This window comes from Rhamphochromis sp. 'chilingali' (assembly GCF_963969265.1).
Source record: "Rhamphochromis sp. 'chilingali' genome assembly, chromosome: 1".
Lineage (NCBI taxonomy): Eukaryota > Metazoa > Chordata > Actinopteri > Cichliformes > Cichlidae > Rhamphochromis > Rhamphochromis sp. 'chilingali'.
This window is the reverse complement of record NC_137929.1, coordinates 23,646,113-23,667,846: the sequence shown is the minus strand read 5'-3', so window position 1 is coordinate 23,667,846 and position 21,734 is coordinate 23,646,113. Positions and strand designations below refer to the sequence as shown.

At 41.4% G+C, this 21,734-nt stretch overlaps 1 protein-coding gene and 1 pseudogene across 2 annotated transcripts in view; both read right to left on the bottom strand.

Annotated features, from left to right (window-relative positions):
• The window catches only part of LOC308407588 (neuroligin-2-like), a 67,589-nt pseudogene that overhangs the window by 33,794 nt on the left and 12,061 nt on the right, over window positions 1-21,734 (bottom strand). The gene's annotated exons all lie outside the window — the stretch shown is intronic.
• On the bottom strand, window positions 14,192-14,900 carry LOC308402432 (ubiquitin carboxyl-terminal hydrolase isozyme L1-like; the record flags this gene model as incomplete). The annotated part of the gene is made up of 1 exon (XM_080891289.1): window positions 14,192-14,900. The coding sequence occupies exon 1, from the start codon at window positions 14,852-14,854 to the stop codon at window positions 14,192-14,194; it is 663 nt and encodes a 220-aa protein (XP_080747415.1). The 5' UTR covers window positions 14,855-14,900.

The window sequence follows — 21,734 nt, the reverse complement described above, 5'->3', positions numbered from 1 at the left end:
ATTTTTGGGAAGCAGAATACTTTAAAAAAGATGGCCTCAGTCATTCAGAGTTCTGCAATTGGAAGAGGGCTTTAAATGCCTTTAGGGAACACGAAAAGAGTTCCAGCCATTCGTCTTCTATGATCTGCTGGCACAGCTTTAAGACCCCAAAAAACCAAGGTGAAGTTGTTGAGCAACTTAGATCAGCAAGCGCAGCAGAGATTTCAGAGAGATGACAGTATCTCCACAGGATCTTAGCTGTAACAAGTTTCCTTGGAAAACAAGGAATACCATTCCGTGGCCACGGTGAGTTGGAATCCGTAATCAAGGGAACTTCCTTGAGTGCATGAAGCTGCTGAAAACATTTGATCCATTTTTGAAAAATTACAGTCCTTTCTCACATACTACCTATCTGTATCATTTTTCTCAAAATGAGGTGATAACCCGTATTTCACATGAAATAACTGTAAATATAGTTAAAGAGATGAATGAAGCTAAGATTTTCTCTTTTATGGCTGATGAGGCTAGAGATGGAACACAGAATAGCTTGCAGTGTGTGTACGTTTTGTGTCATGTAAAGGCCATGTCAAAGAATGTTTTCTTGGTCTACGGAAACTAGAAAGGTTTGATGCACAGTGCATTATAGACACTATTGAGGAGCTGTTGCAGTATCACACTCTCAGTGACTTACTTTGTGTTGCTCAATCCGTCAAAGCCCTTCTCAACAACATTTCTGCAGTTTTAGCAACTCTCAAGGCCACAAACACTCCTATTGCTAAAGGGATCTTGTCCAAGCTGTCAAACCCCAAGACTGTGTACATGTTAATCATGTTCTCACAGCTGCTTGGGATCACTGAAGGCCTGCACCGCTACCTGCAGGGAGAAAGGCTAGACATGGGCAAAGCTGTGGAGTACAAGATGTCGGTAGTTGATACACTAAGTAAACTGCACACAGAGGCTGCTGCTGAGGAAATATTTGAGAAAGCCATGGACATTTGTGGAAGCTACAACATCCAGATTCCTCAGGGGGCACGACACAAACAGAAAAGACTCGAAGGATTTGTACTTGAGTCCAGCTGTGGTGCAACACCAAATCTCGCAAGCTCAGTAGAGTTTAGGTGCGAGATATTCTGTCCTTGTTTGGACCGAATGTTGCAGGAGCTAGCAGACAGATTTTCTGGGGCAGGACAGAAAATAATGGAGGGCATCCAATCCATCCTCCCCAATATTCCTTTCCAAAGATGCCTTAAAACCCATTGCGGCACACTACCATGTGATGATAAAGCCTGAAGAACTTGTTGTGGCAAAAAACTTCATGAAAAGAAAAATGGAAAAAGAGGACATTCGCGACATCACAACTGCCTTCCACTTGCTTGACGAGGACATGTTCCCAACTCTGAAGGTCATCTTTAGAATTGCACTTACCATTCCTGTCAGTAGTTTCAGCTGTGAGCGTTCTTTTAGTGCCTTGCATCGTCTCCACATGTGGCTAAGGAGAACCATGGGACAAGAGAGGCTGAATGATTTGGCCATATTATCTATTGAAAAGGAGTACTTGGATAATGTTGACCCTGAAAATGTCATTGATAGGTTCGCAAAACTCAAGCCTCGAAGATGCAATCTCATGTTACCACAATAAAGAGGTGTTGTCAGTGTAGTGCAGATCTATGATGATTTTCAGTGCTACGGTCATCTAGTTTTGATTTTGGTTCTTTGTTGGTTAAGTCCTAAAGTAGTCCTGATTTTGAACTGTTGTTCTACTGTTTTAATTCCGGATCAGTTCTGGGTGTGGTTGAATTGGGGTTTAGTCCCCGTATCTTGAAACAGCCCTAATTTGGTTCTGCCTTGCTGTTTAAGTAAAAAACAATTTTAAGCTGCATATGTGATAATTTTTTCTCATATTAAGTTTTTTTTTTTTATTTTAAAGCTTATAACACAGCCTAATAAATTTTCAACTTCACAGCAGGTTTTTTTGGTCATTTCCAAACACCCCCCCCCGATCCCATCCCACATGCGTATTATACGCATGGTATACGCCAGGCCGGGTGTATACCATGTCTGGCTCAGCCTCTGATGAGGTTGTCACTTGAAATTGTTTTCCAACAATCTAGAAGGTGTTCTCAGAGATGTTGAGCACTTGTTTGGCCTTTTGCCATCCCTCTGCGGTCCATCTCATCCCAGACTGGATTTAGATCAGGTGACTAAGTGCCAGGCCATCTGGCGCAGCACTTCATCACTCTTCTTCTTTGTCACATAGCCCTTACACAGCCACAAATGGTCCAAATGCATCAAGAGAGCATGGATGATTTGTAAGAGAAAAGACACTAGATTTTGAGAATTTAATTAAAAAGATTTACTGCAAAAATCCATGCCACAAGCATGCATCCATCCATTAGTCCATCCATTTTCTTCCGCTTATCCGTGGCTGGGTCGTGGGGGCAGCAGCCCAAGCAGAGAAGCTCAGACCTCCCTCTCCCCAGCCACCTCCTCCAGCTTGTCCGGGGTAACACACAGTCATTCCCAGGCCAGCTGAGAGACATGATCTCTCCAGCGTGTCCTCTTCCCGCATGTCCTGGGAAATGCCCAGAACACCTCACCCAGGAGACGTCCTTGTCAGATGCCCTAATGACCTCAACTGGCTCCTTTTGGTGTGGAGGAGCAGCGGCTCTACTCTGAGCACCGAGGTATAAGCAATATTAACAAACACACTGTATTTCTTGTGGCAATACAGTGTGTTTGTTAATATTGCCACAAGCAACACAGCAAACAATGATCACCAAACAGAGAAAAAGTGGGAAAATATACAAAAATGCCTTAGGAGGGCATAAGGGTTAAATGTGTTTTTCAGTCCCACAAAGTTTACGTCAGTCTGGATTTCTGTTTCAAGCAACTTCTTTACTCTGATTTTCTGGGCCTGACATTTTCCATAGAATGACGATAAATTTGGCATAGCTTCTGTTGGTTGTTTGTTCTCAGCCCAACAGTTCATTGGATATTTTTCAGTTATGGTAAATTAAAAACATTTTGCTTATTTATGTTTTCATTCATGCTCTTGTTTTAGGTATTTAGTGAGATCATAATGTAACTGATGGTGTGCTCCTCGGCCCTGATCACATCACAGTATATCCTCACAGAGCTGTCAGCATTACTCTAGACAATGTTTTGAAAGCAGCTCTTTGTTCAGAACACCAGGTGTCACTTTACCTGTGATAGTAACTCGTAGCATGTGTAGGTTTGAGCTCTGCTCTATGTATGAAACACATATAAAGAAATCAAATGCATTGGATCAATGATGCTTTTATTTTGAAACTAAAGAATTTAAAGAAATGAACCCGAGTAAGTTTACAGTCAGTTATCTGTCTCTGGATTTGATTCAGATACAGATGAAAAATAAGGAAACATTTCAGCTTCTAGAAATTCCTCCACAGCACTGGCACACATTTTTATATCAAACTAAACCAGCTGTTTACATTTTTATCATAATAGTCAGATTTAGTTTAACATCTGTTAAAATTGGCTAAGCTCTGCCCACACAAGACAACCCAAACAGGAAGTGTTGGCGCTGTTACATGTCTCACATGGTGAAAATCAGATGACCACTGAAGGTGTTATGGTAACTTTGACTGTCTTGTATCCTTGTACCACCTGGGAGACGTACAGACACCTGATTTCCAACCTCTAAAAGCAGTGAGGCTCCATTAGAGGCGCTCGCAGAAGTACCAGATGTTGGATGTTCATATGCAATAAAAATGCGCTCTTCATTCCTGAACAACACACCACCTGCAGCAATTTTTCCATATCCATATACACTCCAGTCAAAGTGGTAGACTCCTCTCACTGGTGCAGTGAAAATACCTGTGGGACATTTGTTTTTGTTAAATGGAAAATCAGCTGTTAGAACATCTGGAACATCAGCCTGACATCAACATAGCTGTGTCAGTGTTATTACCTGTGTGTGGGTTGTAGGCATTTCCAATGTTTGTGACAACGCGTGTGAAGATCAGGGGAATAACTGTGTTAAAGGGTCCAGTTTCTGCAGGACTTGGATACAGCAGAGAGGCTGAGAAAGCCACCTTTCTGACTGAGAGAGAGAAATGTCATTATTTTTAACTTTCTGATTTAGAGTTACTCTTCCCAAAAAAGTGACCATGACAAAAACTTTAATCTCCAATGAAATACATTTTTGACAGTTGAAAGCATTTCATTTTGACAGAAGAAATCAAACTCTTTGACTGGAAACTGAAATTCGATAGAATCTATTTATGAGGATCCCAAACTTGCCCTTTAGATTATGGGCTCAATGCACTTTATGTGGTCATAAATATTTTGTAATTGTAATTTTTGAAATTGTAAATTCAGTGTGTATTTGTGAACTGAGTTTTGAAACCTTGTAAATCAAAATATCTGAAAATTTTATGTATGAATGTAGAAGGTGTCCCACTCAGACCCATTGTCAGTAGCATAAACTCAGCTACTTACAACATTTCAAAACACCTTGCTACCAGCCAGGCACCTCTTGTGGGGAACACCCCACATCACATCAAGAACTCCACCGACTTTACCGACAAGGGCCAGAAACTTACCCTGGATTCAGATGAAACCATGGTGTCCTTTGATGTAGTCTCTCTCTTCACTTGCATACCCACCACAGAGGCAGTGGAGACTGTCAGAAAATGACTACAAGAAGACAGCTCCTTGGAAGACAGGACCAACTTCACACCCGTTCAGATTTGCACACTGTTAGTCCTTAGCCTTACCACTACATATTTCAAATACAACGATGGCTTCTACAGACAAAAACATGGCTGTGCTATGGGCTCCCCCGTGTCACCTATTGTAGCCAACCTTTACATGGAGGAAGTGGAAAGGAAGGCTCTTGGCTCTTTCAAAGGAAGAGTACCCAGCCACTGGTACAGATATGTAGATGACACCTGGGTCAAAATCAAAAGACAAGAAGTAGAATCCTTCACTGCGCACATTAACGCCATGGATAAAAACATCAAGTTCACCAGGGAAGACACAAAGTACAACTGTTTGCCTTTCCTGGACTGCGCTGTGCACATTGAAGAGAATGGCAACCTCAACATTGAAGTTTACTGGAAGCCCACACACACGGACCAGTACCTCCTCTTTGACTCCCATCACCCTCTGGAACACAAACTTAGGGTAATCAGGACCCTACACCACCGGGCAGAACATGTTCCCTCTAAGCCTGAAGGGAAAAAGAAGGAACACACACATGTAAAAGAAGCACTCAAAACATGCGGTTATCCTATTTGGACAATTATAAAGTCAGCAAAGATGCACAGAGAAGAGGACCAGACACCAGCAAGGGATGATAAGAAAGACAGACGCAACAACATTGTCATCCCCTATGTAGCCGGTGTATCAGAGAAAATCAGGAGAGTTTTCTCCAAGCACGACATCCCAGTGTACTTCAGACCCAGCAACACACTCAGACAGAAACTGGTTCATCCCAAAGACAAAACTCCAAAACATAAACTTAACAGTATGCTGTACAGTGTAGCGAGGAATGCCCAGACCTCTACATTGGAGAGACCAAACAGCCACTTCACACAACATAGAAGAGCCACCTCCACAGGACAAGGGTCCATCTCAGCAGTCCATCTGCATCTTAAGGATAAAGGACACTCTTTCGAGGATGCCAATGTTCACATTTTGGACAGAGAGGACAGATGGTTTGAAAGAGGAGTGAAAGAAGCCATCTATGTCCACTGTGAGCGACCATCTTTGAACAGAGGCGGGGGTTTACGACACCAACTGTCTGCCATCTATAATCCAGTTTTGAGTTCCCTCCCCAGACGCCTTAATGCCCACTCACATCCTGGGCCATCTGACCTCAGGAAATCACATGATAGGGTGGGGCCAGGTTTCACAATGAGCTCACCCGAAACCCTGGCTGATTGTGACCCACACCCATTTTCACACCTCGGCTCATGTGATTAGATAGAGGATCATCAGGGGGTCCTTTGTCCCTCTTTGGGGGGAAACTCCCACGGGGTTTAAATATGGGACTCTCCACAATTTGACCCTTTAGAACTGAAGAAGCTTCTCGGATGAGAGGTGAAACGTCTTCAAGCAACTTAAACCAGTCGAGACGCTTTTCTTTCCAAGCTCCTTAGAATATGAATGTAGAATTTGTGTGTGTGTGTAAAAAATATTTACACAAGTTTCAATTTTTTTTGTTAAGGTCTGCTTACAGATACAAAGCAAAAAACTACGTGTAAAACTGTGCCCAACGTCCTTGGCTGTGTGTGAATCTCAACTTAAAAGTATGAATTTAGACCCAATTTTTCTTCCTTTCAGCTGATTGGTCAATGTCATGTCAATCACAAATTTAACAATCCAATCAGAGAACAAATGGGTTTGGCTGTCGGAGGGGTGCTTTACTAAGCTTCGGCTCCTGGAGGGGTAAATGCCCTTTTACGTGCCAGCGTTTTCTTTCATCACCACGGAAGAAAACAGTATGTGCGTCTCCAAGTTCGATGAATTGTTTGTCACAGGTTTACGTGCTTATACAGAGACCTCCAGAGCAGGGCTGGACCGGGACAAAAAATCTGCCTGGGAATTTTGACTAGAGACCGGCCCACCAGGTATTAAAGCCGTCAGATAAAAACTTTGGTTTTAAGATTCAGATAATTATTAATTAAAAACTAGATGAAAATAAGAAAGAAAAGTACTTTTTTGTGCCCCCCTTTCCCTGTTAATGCCCTACCTGGCCCCCTGGCAAAACTTTGCTAGACCCGCCCCTGCACAGTTACCAGCTGTCAGCTACATAGAAAAGGATCCTCGTGTTATTTGTCTCTCAGAAACAGTTCATAACTTCCCTTCAACTCATTCATGTCACCTGGTGACATGAATGAAAATTCATATACAAAATTTTAGTGCATAAGCTTTAGGCACATATTTGGAAACACATATACTTTTCTGAATATTGATGAAGTGACACTTATATCTCTGTAACACAACAGTGGGTCATATAAAGGTGTTCTGATGCTGTTACTTCTCTCACTACTTGACATGATGCTGTACCTTGATTCTCTTTTTCCAGGAATGCGATCTTCGCTTTCTGTTCAGCCAGTGAGGCAGTAATCTCTCTCAGCTGCTGTTGGAGCTGCTGGGCCTCTGGCTGACCTGTGGAAACAGAGCAGAGCAGAAGCAACAGCGAGAAATACACGATGATCTCCATTCTGTCACTGAAAACTCAACAGTATCCGTGTCATCTGCAGGTCCGAGTGATGTTTTAATAAACAATGCTCCACCCCCATGCTAGAATGAGCCTTTTCCTCATACTTCAATGTTCATTTAGTTTTTTGAGAACGAGGAAGGAGGAATAAGGAAATGTAGAGATTTAATCTGGAAAAAAAACCCTACCAGAATCTCACATTACATACTGTGCTCAGTCATTTCTATTTAACAGTTCAAATGATTAACCTCACCTCACCTCACAGCAAGAAGGTTCTGAGTTTGACTCCAGGGTTTTTTGTGTGGAGTCTGCATGTTCTCATGTTTGTGTGTTTACAGACATGAAGTTAGTGGGGTGAGTGTGAATTGTTGTCTGTCTCTCTGTGTTAGCCCTGTGATAGACTCATGACTTGTCCAGGGTGTACCCTGCCACACACCCTACGATTGCTGGGATATGCTCCAGCCCCCTGTGGCCCTGAAAGGGGTAAGTGAAAGAGAATGGATGGATGGATGGATGGAAACTGGCAAGGCTGCGTTCTTAAAGTTCTCCTGCATTTTGAGCATCGAGCTGTTTTATATTGTATTATTAATTATTCTTATTAGTTGATTATTTATTTAAAGCCATACCACAATGGCCTTGGTGAAGAAGGCCCAGCACAGTCAAGTGGACCAGGAGCTGCTGCTGCTGGCCTTCTACCGCTCTTCAGTGGAGAGCGTGCTCTCCTCCTGCCTGGTGTTTGGTACGCAGATGCCATAATTGAGAACAGGAAGGCTGCACAAAGGGTAATTACCATCACCCAAAAAATCATTGGCTGCCCTGGAAGCCATTACCTCTCAGGAAAACCAGGGCCAAGCTCACAAAAACAATCTTGTGGCTAGCTAATTTTTTACCATGATACTTCAAAAAGCAGAGTCTGAAAACACTGACAATATCTTATTGACTACGCCCATTTTTTACACATGTCTTGCATAGAAACCTTTCATGGTCAGGTCAACACACCTCCATTTTTATTACACAGATGTGATTTTGTTTTTGACCAATCCCATCATCAGGATTTTCAAAGTGCAGCTTGCAGTCTAAAGCCAACCCTTAAAAACATTTCAGGATATTTATCCATTTATCATAATGTTAAGTAACTTATGTGGCAACAATTGTCACATTTTAACCAATGATTAAAAGCTATAAACCAGGACAAAAAAACGATAATCCCCAATATATACCCTCTGAGTCAAGACAATACAAACACTGACAGTCACAGTTTTCCCAGGGTAGTCATGCCATTCACAACACAGGAAGAGTTTGTCTGTGCAGAGGTCATGTGAATTTACTATTTTCATTACATTTCCTCATATTTTGCTGCTTTGGAAAACACCTACTGGATCAAACTTGCATTCTTCACATACCGTTCTGGTTGATTGCTGTCAAAATACTTCAGCTGAACTTAAGGCTTCATTGTAGCTGTGATGAAACTGGAAAGACTGCCAGTTAATTCTCATCTCCTTGTGCACTTGGCTGTTTTAGTTTCACTTTGGGGTTCAAAGTGGATTTCAGGATTTCACAGAGGCACCCACCCCCCTCCACTTCATTCTATGTATGGATACCATCACGGCTGACCTCCAGTTACCGCATCCATGCTCTCTCCTCTTTGCCGATGACATATTCCTCGCCAGCAAAGACGAGAAGAGACCCAAAGGACGACTCAACTCTGGAAGACCCGGCTCGAATATGGTATATGAATATGGTATGCGGCTCAATACGAAAAAGACCAAATACCTGGAAGGAGGCCCCCAAACTGATGGCACCATCATAATTGACAACAAAGAGTTGAAAAAGACAGAAGAGTTCCGCTACTTGGGCTCAGTCATCAGCTACAATGGAAATATCACCTCTGATGTCTGAGCACGAATAAATGCAGCCTGGTTAAAATGCTGACAGGTCACTGGTGTCCTTTGCGACAGAAGAATGGCAGATCCACTCAAGGGAAAAACCTACAAAACGGTGGTCTGCCCAGTAGCCCTGTATGGCTCCGCACGTTGGCCCGCATTGACCACACATGAACAGGCCCTAAACACCATGGAGATGTGCATGGTCCGATGGAGCCTGGGAAATACAAGACGGGACCGTGTTTTGAACAAAGACATATGGAAGTGACTAGGCGTAGCCCCAATTAAGGAAAAGAGGCTCGAGTCCCGCCTGAGGTGGTATGGACACGTCGTTCGAAGCGATGAGAACCTTGTAGCAGAAACGGCTATGATGATCAACCCAGAAGGATGCCTGCCTCGAAGCAGACCAAAGAAACGGTGGATGGACAAAAGTAAGGAGGACATTAAGAAGGTCAAAGCATCACCTGAGGATGCCTTGGACAGAACCAAATGGAGAAACCTTTGCCGAAGAGCGGACCCTGCACCAGCGGGAATAACGCCAGGATGAAGAGAGAGGCACCCACCACTCAGCTGTCCATTTTCTGGGAAAGGCGATCCCATCCAGCTCTATGAACAGTCATCACCTCTCAAGCACCTCAACACGCTTCAGTCCACTGATGAGGACAATGATGACCACCATGTTTACACATCACTACAGGAACTATAGTGACAAATAATTTACACTATGGAAAAAATACAAAAACCAAAGCAGCCTTTTGCGACTGTAAAAGTGAATCTAACATTTGTGAAGTGTGTAGATTTGAGTGATATACATTTAATTCCAGGTGTGCCAAAACTGTGTGTGTTTCTACTGTTGTTCTCAGAATCATAATCAGAATACTTTCTTAATCGCTACGGAAATTATGTGGGTTATGGTTGCTCCAGTACAGTAACATTAAGAAAAACAAAAACAGACTAGACTTTTAGCAATACAATATGTTAAGATATAAGGACTAGCACAATATATACAGATCACTCAATAATAAATATCAAGGATTGACAGCAACATTACCGAGTAAGAAAGAGTGTATTCATATACTTTAACGATTGCAGTAATTACAGTGTATTATATGGATGAGTTTCACAGGGAGATAGCAAGAGGCGGAATGATTTCCTCTATCGTTCAGTGGTGTTTTTTGATAATCTCTGTCTCTCACTGAGCATGCTCCTGTGACAAGCCAGCATGTCATGGAGTGGGTGGGAGGTATCATCCAGCATTGTCTTTGTCTTGGACAACATTTGCCTCTCTGACACCACATTAAGAGAGTCCAGCTCCATCCCAACAACATTATTGGCCTTGCTGATCAGTTTATTTAGTCTGTTGGCATCAGCAACCCTCAGCCTGCTGCCCCAGCATGCATCAGCATAGAGGATTGCAATGGCCACAACAGACTCATAGAAAATCTTGAGCATTGTCCAACAGATGTTGAAGGACTTCAGGTGCCTCAGAAGATAGAGGCGACTCTGGCCCTACCTGTAAAATGCTGTGGTGTTTCTGACCCAGTCCAGTTTATATTTTATGCGTACTCCAAGGTATTTATAGTCATCCACAATGTCCACATTAACCTGATTTGAAACAGGAGTCAAGGGTTTCCTGGTCTTTCTAAAATCCACAATCAATTCCTTAGTCTTTGCCACATTGAGCTCTAGATAATTCTGCTTGAACCACATGGCAAAGGAGTCAAACTCATCCCGGTACTCTGATTCATCACCCCTGCTGATGCATCCAACCACCGCAGAGTCATCAGGAAACCTCTGAAGATGGCAGGTCTCTGTGCAGTTGCTGAAGTCTGTGGTGTAGAGGGTGAAGAGGAAGCAGGAGAGGACAGTCCCTTGTGGTGTCCCTGTGTTGCTGATCACCTTGTCAGACACACACTGCGTGGGAGACGTCCATATTGTGGTCTTCCCGTCAGGTAATCAACATTCCAGGACACCAGAGAAGCATCCACCTGGATTGCTGTTAGCTTCTAACCCAGGAAGGTCAGCCTGATGGTGTTGAAAGAACTGGAAAAGTCAAAAAACATGACCCTCTGATTGCTCACCGGCTGGTCCAAATGGGTGTACACACGATTGAGCAGGTAGATGATGGCGTCCTCAGCTCTGACACGGGACTGGTAAGCAAACTAAAGGGGATCCTGATGTGGTCTGACTATGGGTCGGGGCTGGTCCAGGATGAGTCTTTCGAGGGTCTTCATGATGTGGGAGATGTTAAATATCCCTATTCTTTGATCTTTGGGCTGAAGGAAGAACATCACTCAGTGTTTTAATGCTCAATCAACAATCTCTTTAATCAATACAATTCTCTTTATTCCATACAACACTTTGAGCATTACAAAACACCCGGACGGGAGATATGCACCGGACGTTGTCCGGCAAATCTCAAAGTGCCTGACCATTTCTCACATTCTTATAGCTCCAGCTCCCCTCCAAACTAAGCATTCACATTCTTTCTCTCTCTCGGTGAGCCTAAGTTATGACCTTGGCTTCCTGTGCAGTATATTTTGTTCTTTCTAATCAGACAAATAAGGCCATGATTCTCTGCAAACAGCATTTCTTATAAATCAGCAATATAATGCATCATAAAACAGTGTAATATTTAATTCCTGTTTTTTTTTTCTCAGAATAAACAATCAACTAATTTTATTACATGTACATGGGGATTTTCACAGTTCAGCATCAATCATCAAAATCTGCTGGGGCGGTCCCAACAGCACACATTGACACAGAAGTCAACAACCTTTGTCTCTCCAAACTAGGAGCCTGCTAGTGCCTTTCTATCTGCTGTCTCCCTATCTCGTGTCCTTGCTCCCCATTTCTTCGCACACTGTGTTCTGCTTTCTGTCACCTCTGCTTCTCACCTACACCTCTGACTTATTCTCCCAATTCTGTGTGTGTGCTCTATGTGTGAGTGTTTAGCAGCTTGGCCTATGGCCTACTTTAATTAGTAACGAATATAATTGAGTGAGTGAGTGAGTGAGTGAGTGAGTGAGTGAGTGAGCGAGCGAGCGATTGATAATACTTTATTCATCCCAAGGGCAATTGGGTTGATAATGCTTTACTATTGTTAATACAACTAAATCCCTAATACTACAATAATCTATTCTTACACAGGTCAGTGCCACAGGTCTGTAATCCATTGGGATGTGGCTTCTTTGGTACGGGCGAGGCATGATGTCTCCCACAGCACTGGGACCCTCTGCAGACTCAGACTCAACATGAACAGGTTTTTTGTTTTTTGGGGGGGGGGGTTTCCCACCTGTCCTTTTTGGTTCTTTTGCCATCAGAATTATTGTCTGAAGGCCAAGAAAGATGCCCAATGGATTTACTATACCAAGTGAACCATCCCGGCCTTGCCGTATTGGTCCATTTGATTGACCTTTGTTTTTATTGTTTATTTTATTTTCAGTTGTTACATACGGGATAGATATCACTGGGGAAAGGAAAGGAAGAGAAAAACAGCGGGGAAGATCACCTGGATGGTAAATGGCCTGTATTTGTATAGCTTTACTTAGTCCCTATGGACCCCAAAGCGCTTCACACTACATTCAGTCATTCACCCATTCACACACTGGTGATGGCAAGCTACATTGTAGCCAAAGCTGCCCTGGGGCGCACTGACAGAGGCGAGGCTGCCGGACACTGGCGTGACCAGGCGCTCTGACCACCACCAGTAGGCAACAGGTGAAGTGTCTTGTCCAAGGACACAACAAACAAGACTGTCAGAGCCGGGGCTTGAACAAACCCTTAAAAACATTTCAGGAGATTAATCCATTTATCATAATGTTAAGTAACTTATGTGGCAACAATTGTCACATTTTAACCAATGAGTAAAAGCTATAAACCAGGACAAAAAAAACGATAATCCCCAATATATACCCTCTGAGTCAAGACAATACAAACACTGACAGTCACAGTTTTCCCAGGGTAGTCATGCCATTCACAACACAGGAAGAGTTTGTCTGTGCAGAGGTCATGTGAATTTACTATTTTCATTACATTTCCTCATATTTTGCTGCTTTGGAAAACACCTACTGGATCAAACTTGCATTCTTCACATACCGTTCTGGTTGATTGCTGTCAAAATACTTCAGCTGAACTTAAGGCTTCATTGTAGCTGTGATGAAACTGGAAAGACTGCCAGTTAATTCTCATCTCCTTGTGCACTTGGCTGTTTTAGTTTCACTTTGGGGTTCAAAGTGGATTTCAGGATTTCTTTTTTTTTTTTTTTTTTTAAGGAGACAACAGTTGCTTTATTATATTCCCACAGCTGTATTAACAGTATAACGACAGCAACATAGGATTTGAAAGTGCAGAAAGGTAAACAATTCAAACACAGCCAGACACCCAGCACTGCACAACAACCAACATACAGTAGCACTTCAGATGTTCCCTACTTTACTTTGGAAGTTGTATTATCTGTTAAACTGGCACAGTAAGGGTATATGCGTTTGATCATTTGTGGATCCTTAGGTTTTTAAATAAGGTGCCTGTTCATTTTTTGAACACTGCAATGAACTGAACTGATTTCCGATCACACTAAACATAAGCTTATCAGAAAGAACCTCAGTTTTCCAGAGACGTTTCAAAACAGTTAGTAGGTTTCTTCCTTGCTCTAAACAATGGTTGATTATTCCTACAGATACATTTGGGCCATTCAGCAGAACATCAGATTAAGAACTCAACCACACAGAAACTAAAGGGCTTCAGAAACAAAACTTCTCTCAACATCTTTTGTCTCATCTGTCACACTTGTTGGCACAAAAGGTATTTTAACATCAGTCTTCTGAGTTTGACACAGATGCAGTGGAAAAAACTTGCAGACATGTGCACACAAGCAGTGGTAATAACCACATGCTGTACAGATTCACAGCTAAACCACATTAAACTGAATGGAAAGGCTTGTACTGTTAGTGTCTGCAGAACAAAGGGCTCTGATTGTGTTTGTGTACATGTGTTAATGCTAAACAAGACTTTGTTCATGAAATAAGAGAAATGTGGAAACAATGTGCTTTAGTGCATAGTGTCTGCAGATGTATGCGCACACAGGTTGCCTGTTGATTGTTTGTCATGTGAACGCTCCATCTTAATTCTGACAGAGAGCCACTGCAGAGAAGCGCACTTCACCTTTCTCCCTCTCCATAAATCCACGGCACACTTTGGCTGCATCCATTACAAAGGACTCTTCTTTGGTAGGACCGTGGTTCACTGGTCCATTTATTTTCCCATCAAATTCATACAGCTGTCCATTTACATTGACGAAGGCAATAAAGTGAAAGTTGACTTTATCGGCTTCTGGCCGACACTGGCCCTGTGCAGCAATCTCATTGTGAGCATCAAAGTTTGTTTTGTTTTTCTCCAGATGTTTGGCACGGTCGTCAGGAGACATATTTGCCGTCTCATCCAGAAATTTCTTCAAGGCAGAGGCACCATCAAAAGTCATTTTGTCTTTGTTGTTGGCCACAGCATGCAGCAGGGCAATGGTGCCACAGGAATTGACTGCTGTCTGCTTCAAGAAATAAGCCTCAGAACCTCCTGAAACCTTATCAGCTTGCTGAGATCTGAAAGACTCATGCTGTTGCGTTAAGGGGAAGAGCAGCATCAAGGCACAGCACGGCTTCGGCACGGAGGAGAGCTGCTCACCCTCCAGCCCCAGCACGTCGACAAAGCGCCAGCTTTCACCAACGCCCAGCTTTCCCATCATCTTGTTCAGCATCTCCGGATTGATTTCCATCGGGGTCCACTCCATTGTTGCTAAAGTTGCGCTATCACTTCTCTAGTTCAATCTGCTATCTCGACTAGTCGGGATTTCAGGATTTCACAGAAGCACCCACCCCCCTCCACTTCATTCTATGTATGGATACCATCACGGCTGACCTCCAGTTACCTCATCCATGCTCTCTCCTCTTTGCCGATGACGTATTCCTCGCCAACAAAGACGAGAAGAGACCCAAACGATGACTCAACTCTGGAAGAGTACCAATACGGCCAATACGGCCTTGCCGTATTGGTCCATTTGATTAACCTTTGTTTTTATTGTTTATTTTATTTTCAGTTGTTACATACAGGATAGACATGACTCTGGAAAGGAAAGGAAGAGAAAAACAGCAGGGAAGAGGAACGGTGATAAAGGGCACACAAAAAAAGTGTTGGGGGCAAAATATACATATATATATCAATCACCTGGATGGTAAATGGCCTGTATTTGTATAGCTTTTATTAAGTTCCGGTTCTTTTGTATTCTTTACGGCCAAAAAGACACTGTTCAAAAGTGGTCTTTTTACTTTAAAAATTATCTTTATTTTACATATCCAGATATGGAGACCTCAGCACACAACACACAACCCAAGGTCTGAAGCACAAACGGAAGCCTAGTTATTTATATACTTGCTCTCACGTCACCCCACACTTTAAGTTTCAATCAAACATATATAGAATATAGAACTCAAACTATTGTTAGAACAACCAATAACATTAAGGGAGATAAATCAGGCTATTCAAAGTATGCAGTGCTCAAAAAGCCCCGGTCCAGATGGGTATAGTGCTGAATTCTATAAGACCTTTAGCAAACAAATTTCACCCGTTCTTTTGGAGGTATATAACGAAGCTCTAACTAAAGGATGCTTACCTTCAACCATGTATGATAGCACTATCTCTCTAATCCACAAGCCTGGTAAGGATCCTTTGCAACCTGGTTCGTACAGACCAATAAGTCTATTGAACGTAGATAATAAAATATTGGCAAAAATTCTGGCTATGCGATTAGAGATAGTTCTCCCAACAGTTGTGTCGGAGGACCAAATGGGATTTGTAAAAAATAGACAGTTATCTTTTAATATTAGAAGGGTAATCAATATTATATATACACATAATACTTCTGATCAATCTGAAATACTACTCTCATTAGATGCAGAGAAGGCCTTTGACAGGGTTGAGTGGGATTTCCTCTTCTCGACCCTGTCAAAGTATGGCATAGGCCCTAATTATATCTCCTTTGTTAAGCTGCTTTACACAAAACCTAAGGCCTCGGTTAACACAAATAATATAACTTCTAGTCCTTTCCTCCTCCACCGCTCTACAAGACAAGGGTGCCCTTTGTCCCCATTGCTATTTGCACTTGTCATAGAACCTCTCGCCATTCAATTACGCTCTACAAAAGATTACAAAGGAATAAGGAGATTTGGTGTAGAACATAAGGTGTCTCTCTATGCAGATGATTTGTTGCTATATATCACTGACCCTACTAAATCATTGCCAAAAATTATGACAGTTCTAACTGAATTTGGGAAAATTTCTGGATACAAAATCAACTTAACAAAAACCATATTGTTTCCTATTAGTTCTTTAGAAAAATTAGATAGCGCTACATTGATCTCGTTTCCTTTTACAATCTCAAATACCTTCAAATATCTTGGAATAACTGTAACCTGTGAATTCTCTGGCCTTTTCAAACATAATTTTATTAATTTATACCATCAAACTGAACAGAACTTGGAAAGACTGTCTAAACTGCCCATTTCGCTTGCTGTCCGAATAAATATCATTAGGATGAGCACTTTACCCAAATTTGTATTTTTGTTTCAATGTATCCCAATATTGATCACAAAAACTTTTTTTAAGAAAATAGACCAGTTAATTTCTCAGTTTATCTGGAACAAGAAGACACCCAGAATAAAAAAGATATTTCTCCAAAGATCCAAGATTACAGGAGGAATGGGGTTGCCTTGTTTTCAGTTTTATTATTGGGCCTGTAATATACATTGTATGTCATTCTGGGGCGGGGTGTCACGGTCCTGGGTCTTATGGCCCAGTGTTTTGAGTTTTAGTTCATTTTGATGTTTATAGTATGTTTAGACTCATTATGTCTCCTATGTTCTTTTGCTTATTAGTTCCCTCTTGTGTTTTCTACCCCTGTGAAGTCTCCCCTGCCCTTCGTGTGTTTCATGTCTGTTGTCTTATGTTGTCATGTGTGTGTCTCTCATGTTTCCCGTTTTATTTTGAAGAGATCTCGTGTTTTTATATTATGGATTATGTTTTGAGTCCTTTGTTGTACTGTTTCCTGTTTCCCTAGATTTCAGTTATGGTTATCATAGGTTTAGTTCTTTGGCTTTGTCATATGGCTTCCCTGTGTTTCATGTTATGTCCACTGTGATGTTTTGTACCATGTTTCAGGTTCCTATGTCCTGTCTGCCCTGTTGCTGTTAAGTTGCATGTTTAGAATCCAGTCAGTGTGTTTCCTGTTTTACTTTGTAGGTCCATGTCTCATGTGAGTGTTTCTAGTTTTGCTTCCCTTGTCTCGTCCAGCCTGATTACTCCCAGCTGTGCTCCCCTTCTGTGTCTAATTCCCTCGTTATCCCTCTGTGTATTTAAGCTCTGTGTTTCTCTTTGTCAGTGTCGTAGTCTCCCTCATGGCTGTGTTTCCGTTTATCCAGGCCCCAGTTTAGTTTTGTTATATTTTTGTGCCATTCTGCAATAAAGCAGCTTTTTGAGATTTATTCCTGCGTGGTGAGTTTTGCGTTTGGGTCCTTCTCTTGCCTGTACACAGCCGAAACATGACACGGGGAACATAGGCCTGATTGGGGACGGATGGAAAGTATGACTTTTTTCTCTAATACTCTTAAATCTTTGGTTCATTCAAACTCAGATCTGGGTAAGCATAAATGTAAAAATCTGGTAGTGTCTGACTCACTAAAAATTTGGTCTCAAATTAGAAAGCATTTTCATTGGCGTCAATGTTCAATCTTTACACCATTAATTCATAATCAAGCATACACATTGCTCTCAGGATCAACATTCCAGCTATGGACTTCCAAAGGGATACACACAATCAAGGATCTGTTTATTGATAATCTTTTTCCTTCGTTTCAACAACTTCAGCAAAAATTTTCCATAGAAAACAGAGATTTTTTCAAGTATTTACAAATACGTCATTTTATTAAAGAAACGTTTCCATCCTTTCCTAATGAACCACAAAAGCTAGTTTCAGATGATCTGTTCCTAATGAACCCGCTAAAGAAAGGAGCTATTTCTAGGATCTACAACCAACTGTTGCAAATAGACAGTACAACTACATTGGACCACTTGAGAAATGCTTGGAGTGAAGAACTGGCTACTAACATCACTGAAGATCAGTGGACTAAGGCACAAGAACTGGTTCACTCCACTTCTGTCTGCTGCAGGCACGAACTACTACAATTTAAGGTCCTGCATAGGCTCCATCTGTCTAAATTGAAGGTTTCAAGGGGCTGACTCAAGATGTGATTGATGTGGCCAGAATTCTGCCTCATTGTCACATGTGTTTTGGACATGTCCTAATATCGCTACCTACTGGTCTAAAATATTTAAAACTTTTTCTGATATTTTTAAAAAACAGCTCCCCCCAGACCCAGTAATGGCACTATTTGGTGTAGCTACAGTTAAATACTTAAATAATAAACAAATTCGTGCTCTGAGTTTTATAACATTGCTTGCAAGACGCCTTATACTTCTAAATTGGAAAAATAAAGCCCCCCCAACTCATTCTGCTTTGTTAAGAGACACAATGTATCATTTACAGTTGGAGAAAATTAAATTTTCATTGAGAGATAATGTTAAATATTTCTACCTAATTTGGCAACCCTTTATAGATTACTTTAATAAGTAAAACTGGGAGGTATGGCCTCTTCCCATATCTGCTCCAAGATTATATACATTGGTCTGGGCAGGTGTTTTGTTTTTGGTTTTTTTTGTTTTTGTTTTTTTTTTTTTTGGGGGGGGGTGTGTTTGTTTTGGGGTTTTTTTTTCCTCTCCCCCTCCTCTGTATATACTTATTTAGGTATATGAATGTGTATGTATAGACATAGATATATGATTGTTTATATAATGGTAATTATATTTTATGTAAAAAGGACAGGGAGAGGAAGGAAGGGAAGGGGAAAAAGAGGGGGGGGGAAACAATGTCACTGTAAATGAGATACATACTTTGTTGCCTGATTTGAATTTAAAAAAAAAAAGGAAAGAAAAAGACAGTAGACAGTAAACTTTTACTTTAACTGCTATTTTATGATGTGCTGAAATATTCACGTGTTGAATGAAAAGGTTTTCTTTCCGAAAAAGAAATAAAATCAAAGGAGTATTTAAAAAATAAATAAATAAAAATTTATGAAGAGTTTGAGGGGTGGGAATGTAAGCTAAATGAATGTTATTAGTAGATTTTAGATTTAAACAACATTGGAAATTGTTGTATCCTACCACCCTCCAAGAAAACAGGTGGCCTTCGGATTGAGAGTGTCCAGTTCTTAGAAGGCACTGCTCAGTCCTTAGCAGCAGATTTATACCACACAAAAACCAGCCTGCACACAAATATGCAGAACAATCACTTCACTTGTAAATAAAGCACATATTTCTACCAACTAATCATTTCTGTATCCCATTTGTGCAAAATTAAATAAAAGAGTTCCTGTACGCTGTAGCTATGGGTGGCTGTAGCTCAGGTGGCAGAGCAGGTCAGCCACAAATCAGAAGGTCGGTGGTTCGATCCCAGGCTGCCTCCTAGCTGCATGCCAAATATCCTTGGGCAAGATACTAACCCCATGTTTGCCTACTGGTGGTGGTCAGAGGGCCCGGTGGCGCCAGTGTCCGGCAGCCTCGCCTCTGTCAGTGCGCCCCAGGGCAGCTGTGGCTACAATGTAGCTGCCATCACCAGTGTGTGAATGTGTGTGTGCATGGGTGAATGACTGAATGTAGTGTGAAGCGCTTTGGGGTCCTTAGGGACTAGACAAGCGCTATACAAATGCAGGCCATTTACCATTTACGCGGTGGGGGGAGGCGTTGTCCAGTTCTCCAAAAATGCTAAATAGTTAACAAGTGTGCCAGAATAGTCAAGAGAGGGACAGTTGTGTTTACCCAGAGTGGGACAAATGTGAAAAAAACAACAACTTCTAAGATCATTAAAAGCACACTGTGTGGAGATTTTCTTTAAATTGTTTTTAAATACTTGTTTTCACTTCAGCCTTTCTTATGTTTTAACTTTGCTCTGCTCCATGGCTGGCTGATGGAAAACAATTGCACAAGAAGGAGAGGCACACAGACTGGTTCTACCACATACCGTGTACACTGCCTCCATCCGACAACAGAGCTCTCTGCAGGCAGAGTAACCATACCTGCTAAACCACAAATTCCACTTAAGATGCAGAGAGAGGATCAAGGAAATCAGAGCAAAACGTGACAAAGAAGCAGGGACGAATTTGTTTCTGTTATTCTTTGCTGTGATACAGAAAAACGGTGTCTATCCATCTGCTCATTTCATTTTCTTGCCTACTTTAGTGTTGCAGTGTTTCTAGAACTGCACAGGAGCAATCATGTTACATCGGAAAACTCAGTACTCGGCAAAAATGTAACACTTAAAATGAAATGAAAATAAAATACCATTGTCAATACAAATGACCATGGGTTACATACAGGAAAATGGTGTCTATCCAACTATTTATTTTCTTAGCCACTTTAGTGTAAGAAGAGGGAAAATAATTTGTTTCTTTGTTTACTTAACAGTTGGTATTTCCTGGATGCCAAAGTTATTCTGTCTTTGGCCCAACGCAAATGTCAAAATTACTAGGCTGGAATATAGAACAACTTTTTGAAAAATATGTGTGAAGAGTTTGAGCGGTGGGAATGTAAGCTAAATGAATGTTATTAGCAGATTTAAGTTGTGGGTTCCCTTTGATTATAAAGAAAGATCAGCATGTTTTTATGATAGATTTTCAACCGCAGAGCATCCAAACAACATTGGAAATTGTTGTATCCTACCACCCTCCAAGAAAACAGGTGGCCTTCGGATTGAGAGTGTCCAGTTCTTAGAAGGCACTGCTCAGTCCTTAGCAGCAGATTTTTACCACACAAAAAACAGCCTGCACACAAATATGCAGAGCAATCACTTCACTTGTAAATAAAGCACATATTTCTACCAACTAATCATTTCTGTATCACATTTGTGCAAAATTAAATAAAAGAGTTCCTGGCCACGCGGGGGGGGGGGGGGGGGGGTATGTTTATATTTCATGATACATTTTAAACTGCTGAGCATCCAAAGAGTAGATGAAACATCAGCAGTTTGATACCTGACAAGTAACGAAGCTATCAGAGAGAAACAAACTCAGTGTAAGTTGACTGCTTGTCATTAGCAGATATAAATTATGGGTTCTCTCTGATCACTTGACAACATTCACTCATACACAAAACATTTTATTATATGCCTTAAGTGCTTTCTAATATTCATGCACACACTCTGATGGATGCATACACAATGAAATCAACAAAGTAGATTTTAAACAGTCAAATTTCAGACTTTCAGCATTAAGGGGATAAACAAAGGTAGCTTATTAACTGTTTCAGAATTATTTTTATTTTTACATTGCATTACATGACATTATATTCTCTGCTCACATTCTGAGACCCAGGTCTATCATAAATGATATGCATCACTGAATGAGTAATTGAATCTGAACACAAGATATTATCTGAACTGTTCGTCTTTCATGTGGATCCTCAGGTTCCTTCCAAAAGTACCAGCCTGCAGATACCTGTCATTAATAAAGATGTAAACAAAACTGCAGTCAACTTCAGCATCTCACTGCATCTACAGAAGAGGAACA